A 22,577-nucleotide genomic window follows, 5' to 3' on the forward strand; every position below is an offset into this window, starting at 1 on the left:
CTTACAGATTGGCATGAAATCGTGCTCTCACAACAACCACGCTGTTATCTTAAAAAGGCCAATATCACGCTAAGGTTGACTTCAAGTAAGCAAAACGATGCTTTGAAAACATCGCTGAAAGGGCAAGGGGGTAGAAACAGGACAACAGTGCAGAGACTGACAGGTCCGATGGAAGGGCTAACATTAATGTTATGAGAGTAAGGTATTAAAATACGGGATATTTTACAGGAAAATTTGTCCACATACTGGTCCCTGGTTTCCCCATTTAACGTATCCCGGTAAATTCCACATCCTTTTCGGGATTCTAGCATCTTTTTTCTTTCTTTTCTTCTCCCTACTCTGTTTCTCCTCGTTCGACTTGCTGTATGTTTACATTCGCGAGGCCATCAACATGGCCGCCACGCCAAGTATGACGTCACGACGCCCATATTAATATATGTGACAGAGTCAGGCACACACAACATTTATTTAGGAATTTTCTAGTTATAAAATGTGACTTCAAAAACTTTGCTTACCGTTTGAGATGTTACCACCAAATTCATTCCGAACCCGTCCAGGTCAGAATCTGCCTGACGATGACAACACAGACCCACTTCGCGCATGCGCAATCGGGTGTTGTCTGGAACCGTCAGAGCCAATAGAATCACAGTTGTGTGATGGACAACCGCCGTCCTCCAATCAAGCTCTTGTGTTGAACGATATTCCAAAATGATCAATCAGACTGGAGTTGCTCTCAAAGTACGCCAGGAGATGTAGAAAGCGTCTCAATTCTCTTTTGGCTGATGTGTATTTATTTTTATTTTTTATTCCTTATGAAAACATGAATTGTATCTAAATGATGTATTACAAGATCAATTTCTTTTTTCGGCAAATTGTAACAAATGTGTTATGCAATAAAAAAGAAAAAAAAGAAAAGATGTAACGTTAGAAAGCGCTTTTATCACGACTCAACAAACGTTTAATTCAGAGTTGATCTTTCAACGTTGTATCATTATTCATGTATCAACACTTTTTCAACAGTTAATTGATCAGCATTGTTTGGATGTTGGAACAACGTTATTTTTCTATTGATATATTTCAACAAAATGTTTAAAAGTCATGGTTGTAAAAAAAATAATGTTGATTTGAAGTACAACTAAAAAAAAAATTTTTATTTCTATGTTGAATCCGTAGTGAGTTAACAACACCACTTCAACCATTTAGTGTTCAACGTTGTTTTGACGTTGAATTAATGTTACTTAACAAACGTTTAATTCAGAGTTGATCTTTCAACGTTGTATCATTATTCATGCATCAACACTTTTTCAACAGTTAATTGATCAGCATTGTTTGGATGTTGGAACAACGTTATTTTTCTATTGATATATTTCAACAAAATGTTTAAAAGTCATGGTTGTAAAAAAATAATGTTGATTTGACGTACAACTAAAAAAATTATTTTTATTTCTATGTTGAATCCGTAGTGAGTTAACAACACCACTTCAACCATTTAGTGTTCAACGTTGTTTTGATGTTGAATTAATGTTACTTAACAAACGTTTAATTCAGAGTTGATCTTTCAACGTTGTATCATTATTCATGCATCAACACTTTTTCAACAGTTAATTGATCAGCATTGTTTGGATGTTGGAACAACGTTATTTTTCTACTGATATATTTCAACAAAATGTTTAAAAGTCATGGTTGTAAAAATAATGTTGATTTGACGTACAACTCAAATTTTATTTATATTTCTATGTTGAATCCACAGTGAGTTAACAACACCATTTCAACCATTTGGTGTTTAACATTGTTTTGACGTTGAATTAATGTTTTTCCATAAACTGACATTATTTCAACCACATTTAAACGTTTAAGGTCAGTCGAATGCCAGCTGGGATTGCAAACAGAGCCAAGCTGACATTTAATATTTTTTCATTGTATCTTTACTTATTTCTCAGAGACTGTCATCACCTCGGCATTCGAAACAGTTTTGACCATCATCGTCTGCTGAAGTTCGCTCGAGTGTGTGAAATAAATGGGATAAATCACATCTGCTTCAGAGACAAGGTACATGATACTACCCAAAAATTTACATTTCATTATTTATACAATTTTCAGAATATCTTTTTTTGTCCAGCTATCTGTTTAAAAATGTTTGTTTGTTTGGACAAATCTAAAAAAGTGACAAAATAAAAAGATGAAAAGCTGTTGAATGTGAACACTGCATTATGGGAAATGGATCTGTGACTCTGGTGTTTGTATGTCTAACAGGAGGCAGATAATGTTTATGACATGTTTCGCACTCGATACACTCTCCATCGCCAGGCCTACCAGCACAAGATCTGCAACATCATTGAAGAGATGTGAGTCTCTCCGTTTGCAGTGAATATGTACCCTGGAAATCCAGAGTTCTCGCGAGAGCACAATAATTTGCTCAGCGAGTCACTCTGGCATTGAGTAATAATGATGCTCAAATATGCCCTTGTATCCGAGCTGCACCAATCACATCGGGTTATCTGATATTGGCGGGCCAGAGGCGAGATGACGACAATGCTGTGACGTCGAAGTCATTAGTAAACATTGCAAGATGGCTATGGATGAACACCAGTTGTTTGAAACGGCTTTGGCCGCTACAATGAACGAGTTACTGTGCGTTCACACCAGACGCGAATAGCGCGTCAAAATCGCGCCTGCCGCGTCTAGTTATACGCTTGACCACTTTGTGTTAATTCGCGTGTCAAGAGCGAAATTGACGTGCGTAAAAACAAAAGTTTGAAGCGAAATTTACACGCGTCAGAGGCGAAATCCGGAGGCGAAAGTTTAGAAACCCGTTGGCGGCCATCTTTTTTAGATGTTTATCGAGCATTAGCATTAGCATTAATCGAGAGAGTCACCGCTCCTATATGCTCTGGAGAGCAGAAACAGCTGCGTAGGGGACATCGTCGCTGTACTCGGGTCCACCAGACCCTCCGGAGGGTTTCAGGAGTTTCACAATTTGCTCCAGGAGCTAGGTTTGGTGGACCTAACGGTGAGGACGCTGACGAGGACAGCGTAGGCCGTATAAGGCCTCGGCCTCGAGTGGTCGCTGCCTGACGAGCCCGCGCTGTACAGCCCGGCGCGAGGTTCACCCTCGCCCGAACCCACCTAATCTGTCATTTTTTTTTTCGATAATAAATGGAGCCAGCCTCCAAAAGTGAAACCTGTCCTGTGATTTTTTTTATTTTAGTTTTTATACACTAAATTTTGTTTGTTGTCTTTACATTAGATTAATAATGTTTAATATAATCTAGAATAGATATGGAATAAATAGCATTCAATACAAAATGAGTATCTCTCATATATTGAAATCGAGTTTTTATGTGAAAGATTTGCTTTGTTGTGCATAGTCATATTACAAAATAATTTATTGAGGCCAAACATAAAATAACATTATAAACTGTCACTTCACCACGTGACAGCAAGCAAGCAGGCTCCTGATTGGTTAACGCGGCGCGAATTGACGCAGAAGTTCAGATTTTTCAACTCGGGCGGCAGACGCGAATTCGCGTCAAACGCGTGAATGCACAAAAAGCACTAATAAAATCATTCGCACTTAATGCGGCAGATGCTCAATTCGCGCGAACTTGACGCGAGAATGAGGCGTATTCGCGTCTACCGCGCCGCGCTCTACGCCTCATTCGCGCCGCAGGAATTTTTTACGCGCGTAACGCGTCTTTGCATTGACTTAACATTGAAATCACTCGCACCTGACGCGCTATTCGCGTCCGTGTGAACGCACCATTAGACTTAGCTTTTTATCTAAAAGAGGAACAGAAGACAGCGCTCGAATCGTTCCTTTGCAAGAAAGACGTTTTTGCTGTTTTGCCGACCGGATACGGCAAGAGTCTAATCTACCAGTTAGTCCTGCTAAATTCGGTATTGTTGTGATTGGTCGTAGTGTTATCCAATTGTGTGTAGTGAGATTTTCAAATGCATGCTTGGTGCCGCCCCTTGAGTTTCATTACTCAATGTCAGACCCTTATTCTTTTGGATTTGGGTCTGGATTTCCAGGCTAGTGAATTTGTCCTGCTGTACACAATTTATCATCCTTTGCTCATGCTTGTTCTTCTTTACATGACATTACACAAATTCACCATTATACCTTTTTGGGACTTTGTTATTGGATTTATTGCATTTATTGGGCCCTATGAAATCAGTTTTATTTTTTCATAAATTCCTTTTTATTTATTTATTTAATTTATCAAAACTTTAATAAAAATGACATTTCTCTTTGAGGAAATTCGCGATGTGTCACGCCTCTGCGTGATTGGACTGATTTAGTAAAATGGCACATAGTCTTAGAGTTGAAACTTGACTAACTGGGACCCAGTTCAGGAAGCAGACAGACTGGCTAAACCCACCGTCTGCTTGCTGTCTCGCTTCACAGAAGTCAGATAAATCCCATCACATAGAGACTCTTGCACCTAGATATCATCACAGAGAGACTTACAAAATAAATACAAAAAACTCTTGAGCCATTTGCAAGCTATGGATTTATATTTATTTTATTCTATCATGATAATAATAATAATAATAATTTGTTACATTTATATAGCGCTTTTCTGGGTACTCAAAGCTCTTTACATGGAAGGGGGAATCTCCTCAACCACCACCAATGTGCAGCACCACCTGGATGATGCGACGGACACATTGCGCCAGAACGCCCACCACACACCAGCTTATTGGTGGAGAGGAGAAAGTGATGAAGCCAATCAGTATATGGGGTTGATTAGGAGGCCATGATGGACAGAGACCAAGGGGCAAATTTGGCCAGGATGCCGGGGTTACACCCCTACACTTTTTCAAAGGACATTTAATGACCACAGAGAGTCAGGACCTCGGTTTAACGTCTCATCCGAAGGACGGTGCTCTTTGACAATATAGCGTCCCCATCACTATACTGGGGCGTTAGGACCCACACAGACCACAGGGTGTGCGCCTGCTGGCCTCACTAACACCTCTTCCAACAGCAGCCTGAGAAAACTCAGGAGGTCTCCCATCCAGGTACTAACCAGACTCATCCCTGCTTAGCTTCAGTGGGCAACCAGTCTTGGGCTACAGGGAAATATGGCATATTGAGAAGACAATTTGGTGGACTTAGTCTCTTTGTTTTATTTAACATAAGCAGCAGCAGAACAAACTCATCGTCAACTCTGTGACTGACTCTATAACCCAGCAACCCTGGACACTGCAGCTAACAGTCAATCACAATCTTTTTTGCAAAACAGATTCCAATTATTTACAAAGAGCAGTTTCTGCTCATTGCACCATGACATTAACCATTCATTTACCGCGGATAATCTACTAAACTTTTCATGACCTAGTCGGTACGTGGGAAGCGGTCCTGACACAATGATCGTTATTTCAGGCGATGTGCTGCGTACCGTATCGATCAGATTCCTGAAGTCTTTCTTCAGAACCTCCGTCTGGCGCAGCCTGATGTCGTTCACTCCCTCGTGCAGGACCACAGTTCCGACGCGTTCGTCACTGTTCAGAATCTCGGGAACGCGAGCAGCGATTTCAGAAACACGAGCACCAGGAAAGCAGTGACTATGCACCTTACTTTTATTTAACGTAGCGTGTACGTGTCGAACGATGGAATCGCCGATGATCACAGCATCGCGTTCTGTTTCGCGAAGAGGGGAGAAGCGGTTTTGTGTGGATATCTCGAAAACCGGGAGGGTCGGAGAGGGTCTTGGTCTAGACCTGACTCGCGTCTTCCGCTGCGGAACCACCCAGGCTTCGTGGTGGCGTGTTGGAGCCGGAGTGAACGAGACCATGGCTGATCGCGACCTCGACGCTCGGGACCGATGTTGAGAAATGCACGGAGTAGACGAGGTCGGAGTCAGCGGGTTAGTAACGTTAATCTCTGATTTGTGTGCATCGGCGCGTGATGTTTCAAGAGCCAAATGCCGGTCTATCAGCTCGGCCTGTCTCACTAAAAGGTCGTGGATCTGTTTCTCAACAGCTTCCAGTTCAGACTGGAAGTTGCGTCAACAGGAAGTCAAGTAGGAATACTCCCTTAAACTCTGCACATGCAGTGGAAGTGAACTGAGTAGCATTGTCTATCACAAGTTTATATGGGATCCCCCAACGAACAAACATGTTTTTCAAATGTATAATTATCTGGCTTGTGATGGCCTGTACTTGTGCAGTCGTGATATCACAACAATAATAGTCCACGACTATTAGGTATTTCTTGCCATTTAGTTCACAGATGTCACCCGCAATCTTTTGCCATGGACCGCTGGGAAGAGATGTACTGTAACAAGGCTCTCTCTTTTCTGTGGGCTTGTTGACTTAGGAAAACTTACACGTCTTGACTATTTTTGTGATGTCTTGGCCAAAACCAGGCCACCATACCGACATGTTAGCTCTTTCCCTGCATTTAGTGAGACCTTGATGGCGTGTGTGAAGCTGACGTAACACCTCTTTTCTCTGTGAATCCTGGAATCACTATTCTGTCCTCATACAACAAAAGTCCATCAACTTCTGAGAGATGAGCTCTGACAGTGTGAAACCTGTGGACAGTTGAGACATCTGACTGGGCCTTAGTGAATGTACTTACAAACTGACTGAAGATCAGATTCTTCTTGCGTTGCTTTCCTTGTGGCACTTAACTTGTCTTCACTTACATGCTTAGTGGACAGTACTGCCTGTACAAACACCTTGATGTTGTCCTTTGTTTCAGACTCGCCCTGATGTGTCAACTGATGTGTCAACGGTTTGCCTGGCACATGCACGGCTTTGAGATTAAATCTCATCAGGCGCATTAGTAGTTATTGACATCTTACCGGAGCTTTGTCAATATTATAAGTGTTTATCAAGAGCACAAGATGCTTATTGTCAAGTCTGTCTATCGTGAGAACCGCACACATGCCCACACCCCGGTTAGGCAGTCTTTCTTTTTTCTGTGAGTAGCGGCACTCTCTTTATGTTAATGTCCTTAAACAGAAACAATGGGGCGTAGTCCGTTCTCATGCTCCTGTCACAGGTCGGGGTGGAGCGCCAGCGGGCCGCCCACCCCTTCGCTTGCGTTCCGCCCCTGAGGAGCCGGCCGTGGACACGAAGGAGACAGGCAGACACAGAATTCAAAATAAATATACTCTTTATTAAATAATAAAAACAAAATCTTAAAAAGTCTCTTCAGCATTCTCTCCTTTTGGGGAGCAGGTTCTTCACTGGACTCAGACAGAGAGTGGAGGATACGTATATCTCACAGCATTAGCAGGTTCTTCCAGCATTAGCAAGCTCTTCCAGCATTAACAGGCTCTTCCAGCACTAGCAGGCTCTTCACCAGCCTCGGGCAGAGAGAGGAATGAACGTAATTCACAGCTTCCGCGTTCTCTGCTTCAGCGAGCTCTTCGCGTATCTCAGCACCTTCGGACAGAGAGAGGGATGAACATAATTCACAGCTTCCGCGTTCTCTTCTTCAGCGAGCTCTTCGCGTATCTCAGCACCTTCAGACAGAGAGAGGAATGGACATAATCCACAGCTTCCGCGTTCTCTTCTTCAGCGTTCTCTTCTCGTATCTCAGCACCTTCGGACAGAGAGAGGAATGGACATAATCCACAGCTTCCGCGTTCTCTTCTTCAGCGTTCTCTTCGCGTATCTCAGCACCTTCAGACAGAGAGAGGAATGGACATAATCCACAGCTTCCGCGTTCTCTTCTTCAGCGTTCTCTTCGCGTATCTCAGCACCTTCAGACAGAGAGAGGAATGAACATATTTCACAGCTTCCGCGTTCTCTTCTTCAGCGAGCTCTTCGCGTATCTCAGCACCTTCAGACAGAGAGAGGAATGAACATAATTCACAGCTTCCGCGTTCTCTTCTTCAGCGTTCTCTTCGCGTATCTCAGCACCTTCAGACAGAGAGAGGAATGAACATAATTCACAGCTTCCGCGTTCTCTTCTTCAGCGAGCTCTTCGCGTATCTCAGCACCTTCAGACAGAGAGAGGAATGAACATAATTCACAGCTTCCGCGTTCTCTTCAACGTTCTCTTCGCGTATCTCAGCACTTTCAGACAGAGAGAGGTTAATGGCATTTCACCAATGCAGCAGGTTCAGGCAGAGAAGAGATTAAAGTGGTGTTTCACCAATACAGCATATTCAGGCAGAGAAGAGGTTAATGAACAGCTGTGACTGCGAGTGAACAGCAGAAACAATTCCCACACTCGCATATCCACCACACACTGCAAGGTTCCACTCGTGCTCATTTCCACAATAAAACTGCAATTCAACAGACTCACGGTGCACCCAAGGCCTCCGCCCGCAATCCAGCCGAAGTTTTCTCTGTCTCTCTCTTGCTCTCTCTCTCGCGGCCTCCCTCCGCATCAGCGGCCGCGGCCGCTCACGTGCTGCGCGCCTCACATCTCCTCGTGCCCTCCTCTTCCCTCCTTCTCTCTTCAAAATGGCCTTTTATACTCAACTTTTGGGAGCATGTGCCCCAATCAGCACTCTAGCTCCTCCCCCTCCACACCTGCCGCTCATTTCTTTTCTTTTTCTTTAATCACCCGGTGACACTCCTTCATCAGGGCAGCTCTGATGCAAACACTTTTCGTATTCAACTTGCGAAGAAAGTGTAACGCCTCTCACAGTTCTAATGTGTTATATGTGTGTCAAATGTGTTATATGTTTATGTGTTATGCAGTTAGTTATGATTTCATACGTAGCGCCAGTTATGGTTTTTTTTGTAAGTGTTATGACTGACTCAGGGTCATAAAAATAGATAGGAGCCACAAACAAAAGGTGCAAAACATAAGTTTATTGTGTATCTAACACAAATTTAAACAACAGAACCAAATATGGAGTGTGAATGTCAGAGTGTCAGTAGTGTAGGGCAGGTGCATGGATGTGTTGTGTGTGCGGGTACAAGTTTTGAGTGTAAAAATAAAAGACATAAACTTAAATAAACTTAATGTGCATCTGTGTAAAGTCCTGGCATCCCGAGCGAGGCGGACAGGCCACAACAGAGCAGTGTTTGAGCCTTTAGCCACCAGACCAGAGCAGGAAGAGAGATCAATGCAGCAGAGAAGCTCCTATTTAAACACCATCTTCCCAGGTGCCAGCAATTAGGCCTGCGGGAGAACGACCAGAAAAAGGCCAAGGGTCTTTATCATGCTTTAGTAAAGTTGTACGTGATTGCGTGTCTCCAAATAGGCAAGGAAAACTTCTAATCAGCTTAACTAGCTGTGCCCGATGACATGACTCTAGATGACCCAAAACGCTTTCCAATTTTCCAATTTATCCAAAGCTTCCTTATTTTTCAGCCGACCAGACACCATAACCTCATCAGGCCCTGTTAGATCCTCCATCTCTACCACAACTGAGGATGATGGCATAGCCAAACAAACAGGATGAGTTTTGGACAACTTTAACTCTACCTCACTCCCAAATGGCTCACAGGAAACATAAGGCTTCAAAAGATTAACATGGCAGAGCCTGGCCTTTGTCCTATGAGCTGGAGTAGAAATTAAGTAGTTTTGATCAGAAAGCTTCTTTAATACAGAAAATGGTCCAGAAAATGTTGCTTGCCACAGAGAAGTAATTAGAGGCAAAAGAGCTAAAACCTGGTTACCTGGGAGAACCACTCTGTGCTCAGTCTGACAATCATAACGTTTCTTCATCTTAGCTTGTGCCCTGGCAAATTTTTTCCTGGCCACTTCCTGAGGCATATAGAGCCGATACCTGAACCAATTCACAAAGTCCAGTAGGTTACTTGGAGGCTAAGCTTCCTTCCAGTTGTCCTGCAACAGAGCCAGATGACCCTGCACTTTATGATCAAAGATCAGATCATTAGGGCTAAACCCTGTACTTTCTTGGATTACCTCTCTAGCAGCCAGCAACATCCACGGTAAAGCCTCTTCCTAATCACCCTGCATCTGAACACAATGAGCGCAGCATGGACTTAAGTGTTTGGTTAAACCGCTCCAAAACACCCTGGCTTTGAGCATGATAGGCAGATGAAAAATTATGAACTATGTTCAACTGTTCCAGCACTTGAGCAAATAATTTTGAACAAAAATTTGACCCTTGATCTGACTGAATGTCCCGTGGAACTCCAAAAATAGAGGTAATGGACCAACACAGTCAATAAGAAGATGTTTAAATGGTTGACTGGTATTGGACAAAGTGGAATGGGCTTCAAAACCTGGTTAGGCTTACTTGTCAATTGACAGGTGTGACATGACTTACTGTATGCAGACACATCCCTTTTCAAACGAGGCCAAAAAAAAAAAAAAAAAAAAAACAGAACCCGGTCATATGTCTTCCTGACACCCATTTGTCCAGACCGGTCATGAGAAATCAACACAATATTCCGATACTTTAAAGGAACTCCACTTGATAAATCGGATCACCAACAAAACCCTCAAACTGAGGTGTCCATTTTCTCATCAAGACATTATTGTGGAAAAAATAACAATGAGAACAATTTCTAAACTCTGCAGGAGAACAAACCCCATCCATACAAGACTGTCAGCCAGTCAGCCATGCTGTCAGCTTCTTGCTCCTGCATCAGCTCATCATAGAAACAGACCAGGGGACAACAGGTAACAGTAAGTGAGGACTAGAGGCCACACTTTCAGAGTGATCACTGTACAAATGCTTTGAATGAGTTACTGCACAGGCACTAAACACATCAGGGAAGTGTACCTCACTCTCATCAGGCTTACTGCACACCAGAGGAGTCACCGTCACCTTGGCAGGTGGAGAAACATCAGCCCACACTTTATCACTGGCTATGTCATTACCCAGGATCATAGCAACGCCATCCACAGGTAACGCTGGGCGCACGCCAACAGACACCTTACCCTGGAAGAGATCACAGTGCAGCATCATTTTGTGTTGTGGTACACTCAAAACATTTAACCCTTGTATGGTGTTCGGGTCTGTTGGACCCGTTTTCATTTTTTATCAAAAGAAAAATGATACAATTAATTATTTTTTCAAACTGAGACTCATTGGCCTTGGCTCATTTTCTGTGAGGAATATATATCAGAACACATTTTTAATGAAAACACACTGTACACCCCCCCTACACATTTATATTACACACAGGATGTCCGGGTCCACTGGACCCGGGGCTAATAAAAGTGTAGAAATTGTAGGTCCTGTGTACCTTTACTCTGTCCTCCTCCTGTCAGGGCCTGCTGTTAGTGTGTGTATGTTCTTGTATATGGTTTATGAGGACACAAATGTGTATAATGACATGGGTATTACAACGTAAACATGGTTTATGACGACATCTGTGTCCTCATACTAAAACATACTAAATGGTGTTTTTTGAAATTCAAAAAATGCCAAAAGATGTCTGTGATTGGTAGGTTTAGTGGTAGGGTTAGTGTAGGGGGATATATTATACAGTTTGTACATTAGAAAAACCATTATGCCTATGGAGAGTGACCATACACCACATATCCAAGTGAGTGTGTGTGTGTGTATGTGCATGTGTATGTGTGTGTGTGTGGGTGTGTGTTTTGTGTGTGTCTGTGTGTGTGTTGTGGGTGTGTGTATGTGTCTGCATGAGTGTGTGTGTGCGTGCGTGTGAGAGAGAGATTGTGTGTAAGTGTGAAAGAGTGCAAGAGTGAGTTTTGTGCTTCTACTCCTGCCATTCCCACACGAGGTTGCAATTCTTAAATGTGATCTAACAAAGGTAAAGAGTAAATATTGACCATATATGCTGTTTATATTGCTTGTAATTGGGATGATGTAAACATCTGTTGAGTATTTTAACATAACATTTTTGATTGTGTTGAATTAAAAACCCAAAAATGCTGCGGGTCCACCAGACCCACGAACACTGGCTGAGTAACAAAAATATGAACACCACACAAGGGTTAAACCCATTCCCACTACAGGAATGCTTGAGCCCGTGCACAAAGGTGTCATTTGAAAATGGCAAAGTTTCTGCTACAATAAACGAGTCAAATGCACCAGTGTCACTCAAAAATTATTTTTTTTGCTCTTTGCTTCCTATTAATGAAACTAAACCTTCCGTAATAAAAGGCAAGTAAGATTTCAACTCCGGATTGCCTTCTCCAGTGATTCCAGCTAACTCCTGATCAGTGACAGACGCAGCACACATCACAGGATTAGCACTGGGAAAAGTTTGCTTTGGACGAGACTTAAAGGACAAGTTCGGTATTTTACACATAAAGCCCTGTTTACAGATCGTTTCTGATGAAATAGAACGGTTAAGATTAAACTTTTGACAGATGCTGCTGTCGTGAGAATTTTAGGTTTATTTCGCTTCCCACCCCCCCTCAAGAATGGATGTATAGGTGCACTAGAATATATCCTTCCTAAAACGCATTAAACTTTCATTTAAAAAGAGATGAAACTCACCGAGTGGTCAGGGGTGTTCACTGATATGCTCATACAAAAATCGCTGCAAAAGATGCCTTCCAACAGGTGTTTTACCATTCGTTGTAAAACTGTGGATCTATTTTTCCAAACGTCTCACACCCGTAGATTCTTCCGTTGAGAGCTTGAATAATAGACACTCCAGCCCAGTTGGTGGCGATAATGCACATTTGCCAATTGTAAGCAAACCGCTGGCATTTCACTGAATACACAGAAGAAGCAGAAGAAGAAGCAGCGGAGTAATACCGTACCTCACACAGCTCTTTCAATACAAGTCAATGGAGTTGGACAAAAACTACGATAAAACCTGTTGGAAAGCATCTTTTGCAGCGATTTTTGTATGAGCATATCAGTGAACACCCCTGACCACTCGGTGAGTTTCATCTCTTTTTAAATGAAAGTTTAATGCGTTTTAGGAAGGATATGTTCGAGTGCACCTATACACCCATTCTGGAGGGGGGAGGGGAAAGCGAAATAAACCTAAAATTCTCGCGACAGCAGCATCTGTCAAAAGTTTAATCTTAACCGTTCTATTTCATCAGAAACGATCTGTAAACAGGGCTTTATGTGTAAAATACCGAACTTGTCCTTTAAGAGCATAACAATAATTTTTCCAATGTCCTCGCTTATTATTAGAGTCCCCTGAAACACGACCACTTTTATCCTCAAATGGCCTACTTGCTCTTGTTTCATGAGGGCCAGCACCACTTCTTGAAGTATGAATAGAGAAATAATCATCAGCCAGCGCAGCAGCTTCCCCAACAGACTTGACTCTGCGCTCACTAATATAGGGGCGGCAGTGGCTCAGTGTTTCATGTAGGTTGTCTACAAACCAGAAGGTTCCACCAGTTCCACCTGACCGAGGTGTCCATGAGCAAGACACCTAACCCCAGCTGCTCCCGACGAGCTGGATGGCGCCTTGCATGGCTGACACCGCCGTTGGTGTATGAATGAGTGAATGAATGGGTGAATGTGAGGTAATATGTAAAGCACTTTGGTGGCCATCTGTCTGTTGAAAGCGCTATATAAATGCAGTCCCATTTACCATTTACCATATAGGTGGCAATGCACTCCGGCACAGAGTTTTTAAACTGCTCCAAAATGCTTTCAAAAGAGTCAACCCCGGCCGCTGAGCACCAATAGTCAAAATGCATAGCCAAATCATGCATAAACTCTAGATGTGACTTGTCTCCATGTCTCCAACCTCGAAAACGTAGTAGGTATGCCTCCGGCACAAGTTCATAAGTTTTAAGAACAGCAGTTTTTACCACAGAGTATTTACCACAATCAGCGCTGCTTAAAGCTTAAAAAGCCTGTTGTGCTTTTCCTGTTAACACACACTGTAACATTAACATACACGTGGAGTCAGACCAACCTTGAGCCTCTGCCAGATGCTCAAAAAAAGGAGAAAAATGTCTCTGGGTCCTCCTCATTAAACTAGGGAACTAATCTCAAACCACTCAAGTCATCTTGCTTCATGCTTACCTGTGCCACCAGGGGGCGGTCAGCCCGGAGTGCCTCACCCTCCAGCTTACCTTCTCTGATCAGCGCCAGTCTTTGTCTCTCCACATCTATCTTCTCCCGCTCCAAATTCTGCCTCATTCTTTCCATCGCCTGCTCTTTCTCCTGCTCAGCTTTGACACGTAACAAAAGCAACTCTTTCTGCTGCTCAAACGATAAACCAACCGGACTTACTCTTCCCGACAGAGATGATTCAACCAAAGTGTCAACTTTATCTGGCATCAAGACACAATTTTCCAACAATTTCACTTTCAAATTACCTTTAACATAATCCTTTGTCTTTCTGACATCCCCTATATCAACATTATATCAACTCTGCAATCCTGATCAATTGTTTCTTAGTACAAATATCTAATCCACGTTCATGTGGCGATTTAATAAAATCTTCCACCACTTCATCCATGGCTAACAAATTCACCAATAGAGACAAGAAGCTTAAGTGACAAATTTATCAGTACACACAGTCTTTCAACCACAGCCCAAGGACGGCGTTTCCCCGCTAATTTCCCAAAGTAATCTTGAATGTTAGAATTGTCAATACAACTGAAAAATTCGAGAGAACATCACATAAGCTGACTTCATAAATTAATGTTGATTTTCCTAAAATGTTTTAGTTTATCAACTCACCATTATGGTGATTAGTGTTCCATTTGGTTGGGCACTTGGAACTTCATATTATATTATTATAATTCTCTTCCTATTGATGCAACAATATATCACAGTTATTGGTTTTAAAGGAAGAGAAGTAATAAATAGGTTGATTTTAAAGGGGTCATATAATGTGATTTCTTGTTTTCCCTTTTCTTTAGTGTGTTATGTAGCTGTTAGTGCAAGTATAAGATCTGCAGAGTTACAAAGCTCAAGTGTCAAACCTAAAGAGATACTCTTGATAAAAGTTAAGGCTCAGCCATGCCTTCAGGGGTGCAAACAGGGCGCTTTTCGGCGCCTCCCGCTTTTTTCACGTCAGTTTGGGTGACTTGTGTGAATCGTGCAGATCCGAAGAGTTTTTTTTAAGGGGGGGGGGGGGGGGGTCTAATGGTTTGAGAGGGTCTGATTATAATTTATATCTATATATATTATATCTGATTATAATTTAACCAACAGTAATTCTGGATTGCGTCCACCAACAAGTAAATAGGAAATAAGCGAATCAGAACACTGCGCGCCAAACCAGCATGTGCGCAAGCGTGAACCACTAGTGTTTCTGTCTCACTCTGGATCTGCCGCTGCATCACATTTCTCTCTACGTGGCGTGGAGTGTCCGTTTTTATGTCAGCTCTCATGTTAACTGGTTAGAGCTTGTGTTAGAGCACAATGCCTGCGTGACATACACACTTCTCGAGCCGCGCCGAAACCGCGTGCTAGAAATAGAACCGCAACCGACGCCTATTTTTCACGCGACACGCAAGAGTGTTGGAAGTTTTCAGACAAAATAGAAGGCGCAAATACATATTAATAAATTACATTTTGATGCTTGAAAGTTTCTCGGTTTTGACAAATGCATATATAATTGTAATTTAAAAAATAGGCCTAATTATCGATTTTCAAATATTGCCCCTGTCAATAAGCCTACAGAACGAAATATTCTGTTGCCTATTTTGCCGTCAATACTGCCGACGTTGTCTTTGCTGTATCAAGCTATATATATTGTGTTTAACATCCAAATGTAGATGGTCTGTCGGCGCACAGAGCCACGCAGTCGCAGACAGCACGTGAAGTTCGTGAACACCGAATTCCCTTTTCTTTCTGATCTATTTGTGTTTGAACAGACGTGCACGAAAAAATAAGCCAGTGTCCGTCTCAACGAGTTTCCCCGTAAACGCAGTCAAAATAAAACTTAATTACCGGTATTAGATACGTGCATTCGTCTTAAAGGGACAGCACCCAATATACCTGTAGCTGTTTGTGTCACCAAAGTTAATCAAACAACAAAAGAGAAAGAGAAAAATCACGTTTTGTCAAAAGATAAACTGTATTAATACTTAATACAGTTAATTTACCTGAAAAACATAAAGCACTGCTTTATTTCTCGTGTATTTGTGTTTTATTGTATTTATATATGCTTCTATTTTGTTTATTAGTTTCTATGCAGATGCACTAGGCCTACTCTACACAATTACCCCAATCATCCTATAATTATTAATTCTTTACAAAAAGAGCTAATCAAATCATCAGGTGAAATTGTTTTCAGGAAGGGAAGTAGCAGTAAAGCAAGAAGAAGAAGTGCAAGATAGTTTTTCTAAATTTCATTTGACTCTATGTGCCTATAGGGGTGGGTTGGGGATGGTGGCAATGTAGTATCTGGATATTTGCCGCGGGACGAGGGCTTCGATTACCTCTCTCTTTTTTGACCATACATGTGTTTGCACCCCTGCATGCCTTCCAAAAACACTGTGTTCAAACTAGAGGTCTGCAAGCCCATTCGGGTTGTGCCATTTTTTTTTTTTTTTACAGATCAGGGTCGGACTCTGGCTTATTTAGCTTCTCTCCTTTAATTGTGCCCATAATATACGTGTAGAACACACGTCATATAATGTGTATGAAATATTGTTATATTTATTATATTATAAATATTATACATCGCCTGAGCAACACAAACACAATACGGATGTACGCACGCATCACTCACGTGCATTAACAGGTGACAGTTGACCATGCAAAGGATCAGGGAGAAGTTGGATTTTTTTTTAAATTATTATTATTAATATTATTTAACATTAGCCAGTTGGCAAAGAGTTCTTCATTTTTTAACATTGTTTTGAACATTGTTCTTCAGTTACTTAAAAACAAAGAAAGTTAGGCTAGGCCGTTTATTTACTTATTTTTGCGGTTGGATTCCGTAGCGCTATATTCTCTACTGCATGCTTATGCTTCTTTCTAATGGACAGTCTGTTCAATATTTGTGGGCATGATTGAGCATGATGTTTCAGGCCAATAATGAAAGTTTACCTTTTAGTAGCGTGTGACGTCCGTGTGTTTGCGTGTAGCAAAGACAGTGCACATCAGAGAGTGCGCATCAAAGAGCGCGCGTCAGAGAGAGCTTAAAGTGATATTGGTGTTGGTCTCGGGTCGGGTTGGGTCGGGTCGGGTCGGGTTCGGGCTGAAAAATTGCAGCCATTGTATGGCTGGGGCCGGGTAGGGCTTGAACACCACGGGCCAGGGCCGGGTTAGGGCTGGAGTTTTTGGCCCGTGCAGGGCTCTAGTTCAAACACGCCCCCACAAATCTATGTCAGAGTGTGGGGGCAGAGTTTCATAACACTGCCCAATGTATATGCAAAGAAAGAAGGCGTAGCTTTTATTCTCGCTGTATCATTGTCGTCATGTTGTGGAGAGACTGTGTTTTTCGTCGCGAAAGCCAAACTACTTTGTTTGGCCTTTCAAAAGAGCTTAAGCTTTATTTACAACACTGTTCCAGAACAGTACAACCAAAATTTTTGACTGTGTGCTGTGCATTTTTCGGAAGACTGTTTCCAGAGAGTACAAGGCCAGCTGTGCACAACGGCTGATTCTAAAAAGTGAAGCAATTACATCTTTGCAAGTACAGTCTGGCGCTTATTCTGACTCACAGAAGCTTCAAAGTAGCTTGTATGGTACTGACTATTCAAACGCGAGTTTTGAGCAGTATAGAGTAGCGCTTGCTTGTCATTTTTACGTTTACAAATGCAGACATGGTTTTATGTTTACATAGTGTTCTCCCCCCGTAAAAAGACAGTATAAATCATTAATCAAGACATCAGTAATTATGTCCCCAATGAAATAAAACCTTACCAACCTGATACGATCTTGTCCAGTCATGCTGGCATGTTGATCAGCTTGGTAATCTGCCTTTTCCGGATCAGATTCGGGCTCATCCATTATCACCAATATCACCTGTCATTATTGCTTTGGGAACTGATGTTCCAAATATGGTAAGGGGCGTGACATTTCCATCACATGCTAAAGGTTTTTGGGCCAATCACAATGCACTGGATCACTGGCCAATCAGAGCACACCGTGCTTTTCAGAACAATGAGCTTTGTAAAAATCTATGCATTTCAGAAAGGCGGGGCATAAAGGAGCAACAATAAAGTACAGTATGTGTAAAATAATGACTTTTTTTAAACCTAAAACCGTGTAAACACATTGTATTAATCCAAATACATAAAATAATGTTCTCTTTAGAACCATCATATGACCCATTTAAAAGGTGATCTAACTAAATCACTAACTAGTCTTTTTTTTATGTCACCATATCAGATCATTATTTGATCATTATAGATATCAATTGATCATGCTTGAGTCACACACAGGTTTCAACGTTCAGCAGGCTCAGCACAACAATGGTATCTATACTAAGTCAAGAGTAAATCTAGAGTAAATGATTTATTAGTTACTAGAACTCTTGTGTAAGTGAACTACACTAACTAAGCATTTGTCAGTACAACATCAAGGCAATTGGTTTGCCTGCTTTTTTTAAATAAGTCTAAATAATTAGATTTTAGAGTGTACTATATCCCTTTGGGTGGTGTATCCCTGGGGAGAAACCTGTAGGTGACACGCATCCTCTGTGGTGCTTTGAGCATCAGAAGCTTGGACCAAGAGTGGAGTACGGCGGCCTCTAAGGCCGTATGGTCAGGGGCTTCAGTTGAAGATATGTGTGATACAGCAGGATGATCCTCTGCGTTTACATTTGAGAGATTTTACACACCTGGGCTCTACACCAGGTTCACAGGTGCTTTCTTCTTAGTGTACTTGCAATGATTAACACAGACAGGCACTTGGAAGTCTGGCGATTTGGGTATTATCATTCCTAAAGCGTCAAGGACGGTGACGCTGCATGAGTTCCCTCAAAAGGGAATATCTCAGGTTACGACTGTTATTATTATTATTACATTAAGGAGTACATTGTACTGTACAGTAGTGTGTGTATTAAACCAAACCATTCATTTAGACAGAGACACACAGAACATGCAGGATTCACATTTAAATAGCCTTTTGCTGTTTTATATTCACATACATTAGTCCATATCACCATTTGATTTAAGTGTACTGACCTACTTTTGATGTATCCATCCAAAATTGTATACAGTCTGCGACATTCTGTGTTAGACAGTTAATTCAAAAACTTAATTCAACAATTCCGTCTGTGTGTTCTGCATCAAGGAAATATTGGGGCTTTACACTCAGAGGTGGAGAGTTCAGGGGTCAGAAAGTAAAAGTCCTGCCATATGTTTATTCCACCCATGAGATAATTAAGTGATTGATTGAGTGATGATTGACCATTATTGAAGACACCTGATGTTAACAAGCAGAATCACCAAAGGAGAAAATCTCTTTTTTAAGTTGCCATTATGGTGTTCAGTGTTGGCTTTAGTTGGGGTCTTAAACCCTTAAACTAATAACTTTAGATTTTGTTTGGCTGTTATGAGTTATAACTCTCAGATAAACAAAGAGAAAAGTTGATCAGGTTTTGACATAAACATAATTTGACCTGAATCACAAAACTCATTTATAGAGTTAGGTTTGCCTTATTGATTACAGCATACTGTGATTCTACAGTATATTATTTTCAGCATTTTCAACATAATCAAAAAGATTTCTTAAAAGTTGTTCTAAACAAAATACTTTTATTTAGACACACAGACATCAATAATCAGCCTGTGATTCTCAACAATGGTGGCAATAATAAAGCATTTTGCGGTGCATTCTAGGTGCCACCAATCAAAACTCATTCATGGCTCCCATCATGCATTGCGGTATGAATAAATTATGATCTGAATTGTCTTAGTAATTTCCTTTTCCTAATTGAATATTCTTTTTGTCACCATTGTTGAGAATCATACACTGAATCTTGATGTCTGTGTGTGCCTTAAAGATTTAATTTAAAATAATTTATATTTATATTTAGAACACTTTTAAGAAATCATTTGGATTATATTGAAAAATCTGGATTTTAATCTGTAGAATCACTGTGATGCTGTAATGACCAATATACATTTAAGTCAGAGATTAGGCTCTAAATGAGTTCAGTGATTCAGGTCAAATGATAATTGTGCTAAAATATAACCAACATCACCTGTTCACCTTTTTTCTTTGTTCATCTGGCTGTTATAACTTAGATACTGCAGCCAAACAAAATTTAAAGTGAAACATTTAAAGGTCAACTGCCCAACTAAGTAGTGATGGGAAGTTCGGATCATTTTACTGACTCTCTTGTTCGATCTCGTTCATCAAAATGAACAAATCTTTTTTCCGAGTCATTTCGTTCATTTAAGGGGCTTTAAATGTTATACTTTTAACAGGCAAATTCCCCGAACACATCCACCTACACAATCTTGATCATATTCTGAATTAAGAAATCATTATAATGCAGTCAAAAATAATTTACAGGGAACATAAATAATTACTTTACCTTCCGAGTCTTTCGTTTATTTTTCACGTGACAGACGCAATGAACGGATCGTTCATGAACGACTCATCACTACAACTAAGGCAAACACTGATCACCATAATGATGACTAAATTTTGATTTTCTCCTTCAGTGATTCTGCTGGTTAACATCAGGTGTCTTCAATAATGGTCAATCATCTCTCTCTCAATCAATCAATCAATCAATCAATCACTTAATAAGATCATTAACTTTAACACTCTTGAGTCTGGAGCCATATAAACTCCCAGGAGAGTTCATTTAACACTGGAGTTTTTGCTGTGCAGCTGATTTCACTAATTAGTTCTCTCTCCTGCTGAATTAGCAAATCCAGGTGATGGGAACAAAATACTGAGGAGGACTTTTACTTTCTGAACCTGGACTTTCCACCTCTGCTTACACTTACAGCAGAGGTCTTCAATCCTGCTCCTGAAGGGCCACTGTCCTACAGAGTTTAGTTCCAACCTGCTTCAGCACACCTGCCTATTCAAGCGATTCTGAAGAGCTTAATGTGTTGATTCAGGTGTGTTTGATTAGGGTTGGAACTAAACTTTGCAGGACAGTGGCCCTCCAGGAGCAGGATTAAAGACCTCTGACTTACATGTTTCCACAGCATATATTGTACACAGCAAATTCCCCAGTGTTAAATTAACACTGCTCAGTGTTTATATGAGTCCACACTCAGAGTGTTGAAAAGTTTTTTTAAGTAAAGTTAATGAGATAATTAAGTTAGTAATTGAGTGATGATTGAGCATTATTGAAGACACCTGATGTTAACAAGCAGAATCACTGAAGGAGAAATCACAAATTTAAGTCATCATTATGATGATCAGTGTTTGCTTTAGTTGGGCTCTTGACCCTTAGATTATTAACATTAGATTTTCTTTTGAAAAAAAAAATTTTTTTAAAACATAACCAATACCATCAGATCACATTTTGTCTTTGTTAATATGGCAGTTATTACTCAGTTACAGCAGCCAAACAAAATCTAAAGTTAAAAATGTAAGGGTCAAGAGCCCAACTAAAGCAGACACCGATCTCCATAATGGTGACTTAAAGGTGTGATTTTCTCCTTCAGTGATTCTGCTTGCTTCTTGTTAATATCAGGTGTCTTCAATAATGCTCAATCATCACTCAATTAATCACTTAATTATCTCATTAACTTTAACACTGCTGTTAAACTGTTACTTATAACACTCTGAGAGTGGACTATATAAACTCTGAGCAGTGTTAATTTATCACTAGGGATTTTGCTGTGTACAACACTAACTTGTATGTTTTTCTACGTGTTAGGTTTGCAGAAGCGCTCGTACTAGCTGATCGTGATCTCCATGAAGGGAAACCTGAAGATATGCTGAAGATTTCTGAAGCCATAAAGACAGCAGAGGAATACAGCAAACTCACAGGTCAGCTGAAATCTAAAAAAATTTAACCACCTTTCTCTGAGTGAGTCTGCTGCTAAAATATGAGTGGCACATCTGGTTTTGGGAAATTATACTCAAAAGGACTGAAACAAATAATTGCAAATACACTTTTTTAGCTAAAATAACAAATCTTCCATCAGATGAGATCTTTGAGCAGATCTTGTCCTCCAATGCTGATAATCTAAAGAAATCCAGAAACATCCTGAACAAGATCGTCAGGAGAAAACTGCCAAAGTTTGTGGGAGAAGCTCGTCTGACTGAGAAAAACAAGTCAAAGGTCAGAAAAGAAAAATACATTGGTTTAGTATTTACTGTACAGCACTTGACTAAACCTCTCAAATCTGCAAATTCAGGAACAGCTGACAGAAACATGGAAAGCTGCAGTGCAGAAGTACAACCTCACTGACCCGACTGTTTCTCTGAACGCTGAAGAATTACCAGTTTATGTAAGTTATGTAGTTATTCAGTGCTTAAAAAGTGATTTAAGATGCAGGTTTTGCTCTGAAAGAAAAACACTCAACTGTTTAGTGAATTCATCCCTCACATCTGCCTTCATATCTTCACAAACAAATAATTTAATCTCTTACTCAGGTGGTTGATCTGGATCACGGCATGAAGGACAAAAACCCCATTGAATCCATCTATTTCTACAGCAAGAGGAATCCCAACCAAGCTTCAACCATTAAATATTATCAGGTACTTATGAAACTCAAACTGTTTTATTCCAGATCATTGCATATTTTTTTTTTAAATGAGTGCCATTTATTCCTTTATAGTGTTCTTTTGGTAAACCAATCGGACAGGGACTTGAACTTTGTAGTGTTGGGCTCAGTATAATTAATA

General features: G+C 40.9%; 2 protein-coding genes across 2 annotated transcripts in view; both read left to right on the forward strand.

Annotated features, from left to right (window-relative positions):
- The window catches only part of LOC307154466 (uncharacterized protein), a 138,212-nt gene that overhangs the window by 47,378 nt on the left and 68,257 nt on the right, over nt 1-22,577 (forward strand). The gene's annotated exons all lie outside the window — the stretch shown is intronic.
- The window catches only part of LOC307154498 (deoxynucleoside triphosphate triphosphohydrolase SAMHD1-like), a 34,505-nt gene that overhangs the window by 11,126 nt on the left and 802 nt on the right, over nt 1-22,577 (forward strand). Inside the window, exons 9-14 of the mRNA XM_079864502.1 lie at nt 1,941-2,049; nt 2,254-2,345; nt 21,604-21,716; nt 21,875-22,011; nt 22,088-22,180; nt 22,326-22,430. Of these exons, the coding sequence (XP_079720628.1) occupies nt 1,941-2,049; nt 2,254-2,345; nt 21,604-21,716; nt 21,875-22,011; nt 22,088-22,180; nt 22,326-22,430 (649 nt within the window). The remainder of the gene's footprint in view (nt 1-1,940; nt 2,050-2,253; nt 2,346-21,603; nt 21,717-21,874; nt 22,012-22,087; nt 22,181-22,325; nt 22,431-22,577) is intronic.

The sequence above is a fragment of the Squalius cephalus genome (genome assembly GCF_949319135.1).
Source record: "Squalius cephalus genome assembly, chromosome: 2".
Classification (NCBI taxonomy): domain Eukaryota; kingdom Metazoa; phylum Chordata; class Actinopteri; order Cypriniformes; family Leuciscidae; genus Squalius; species Squalius cephalus.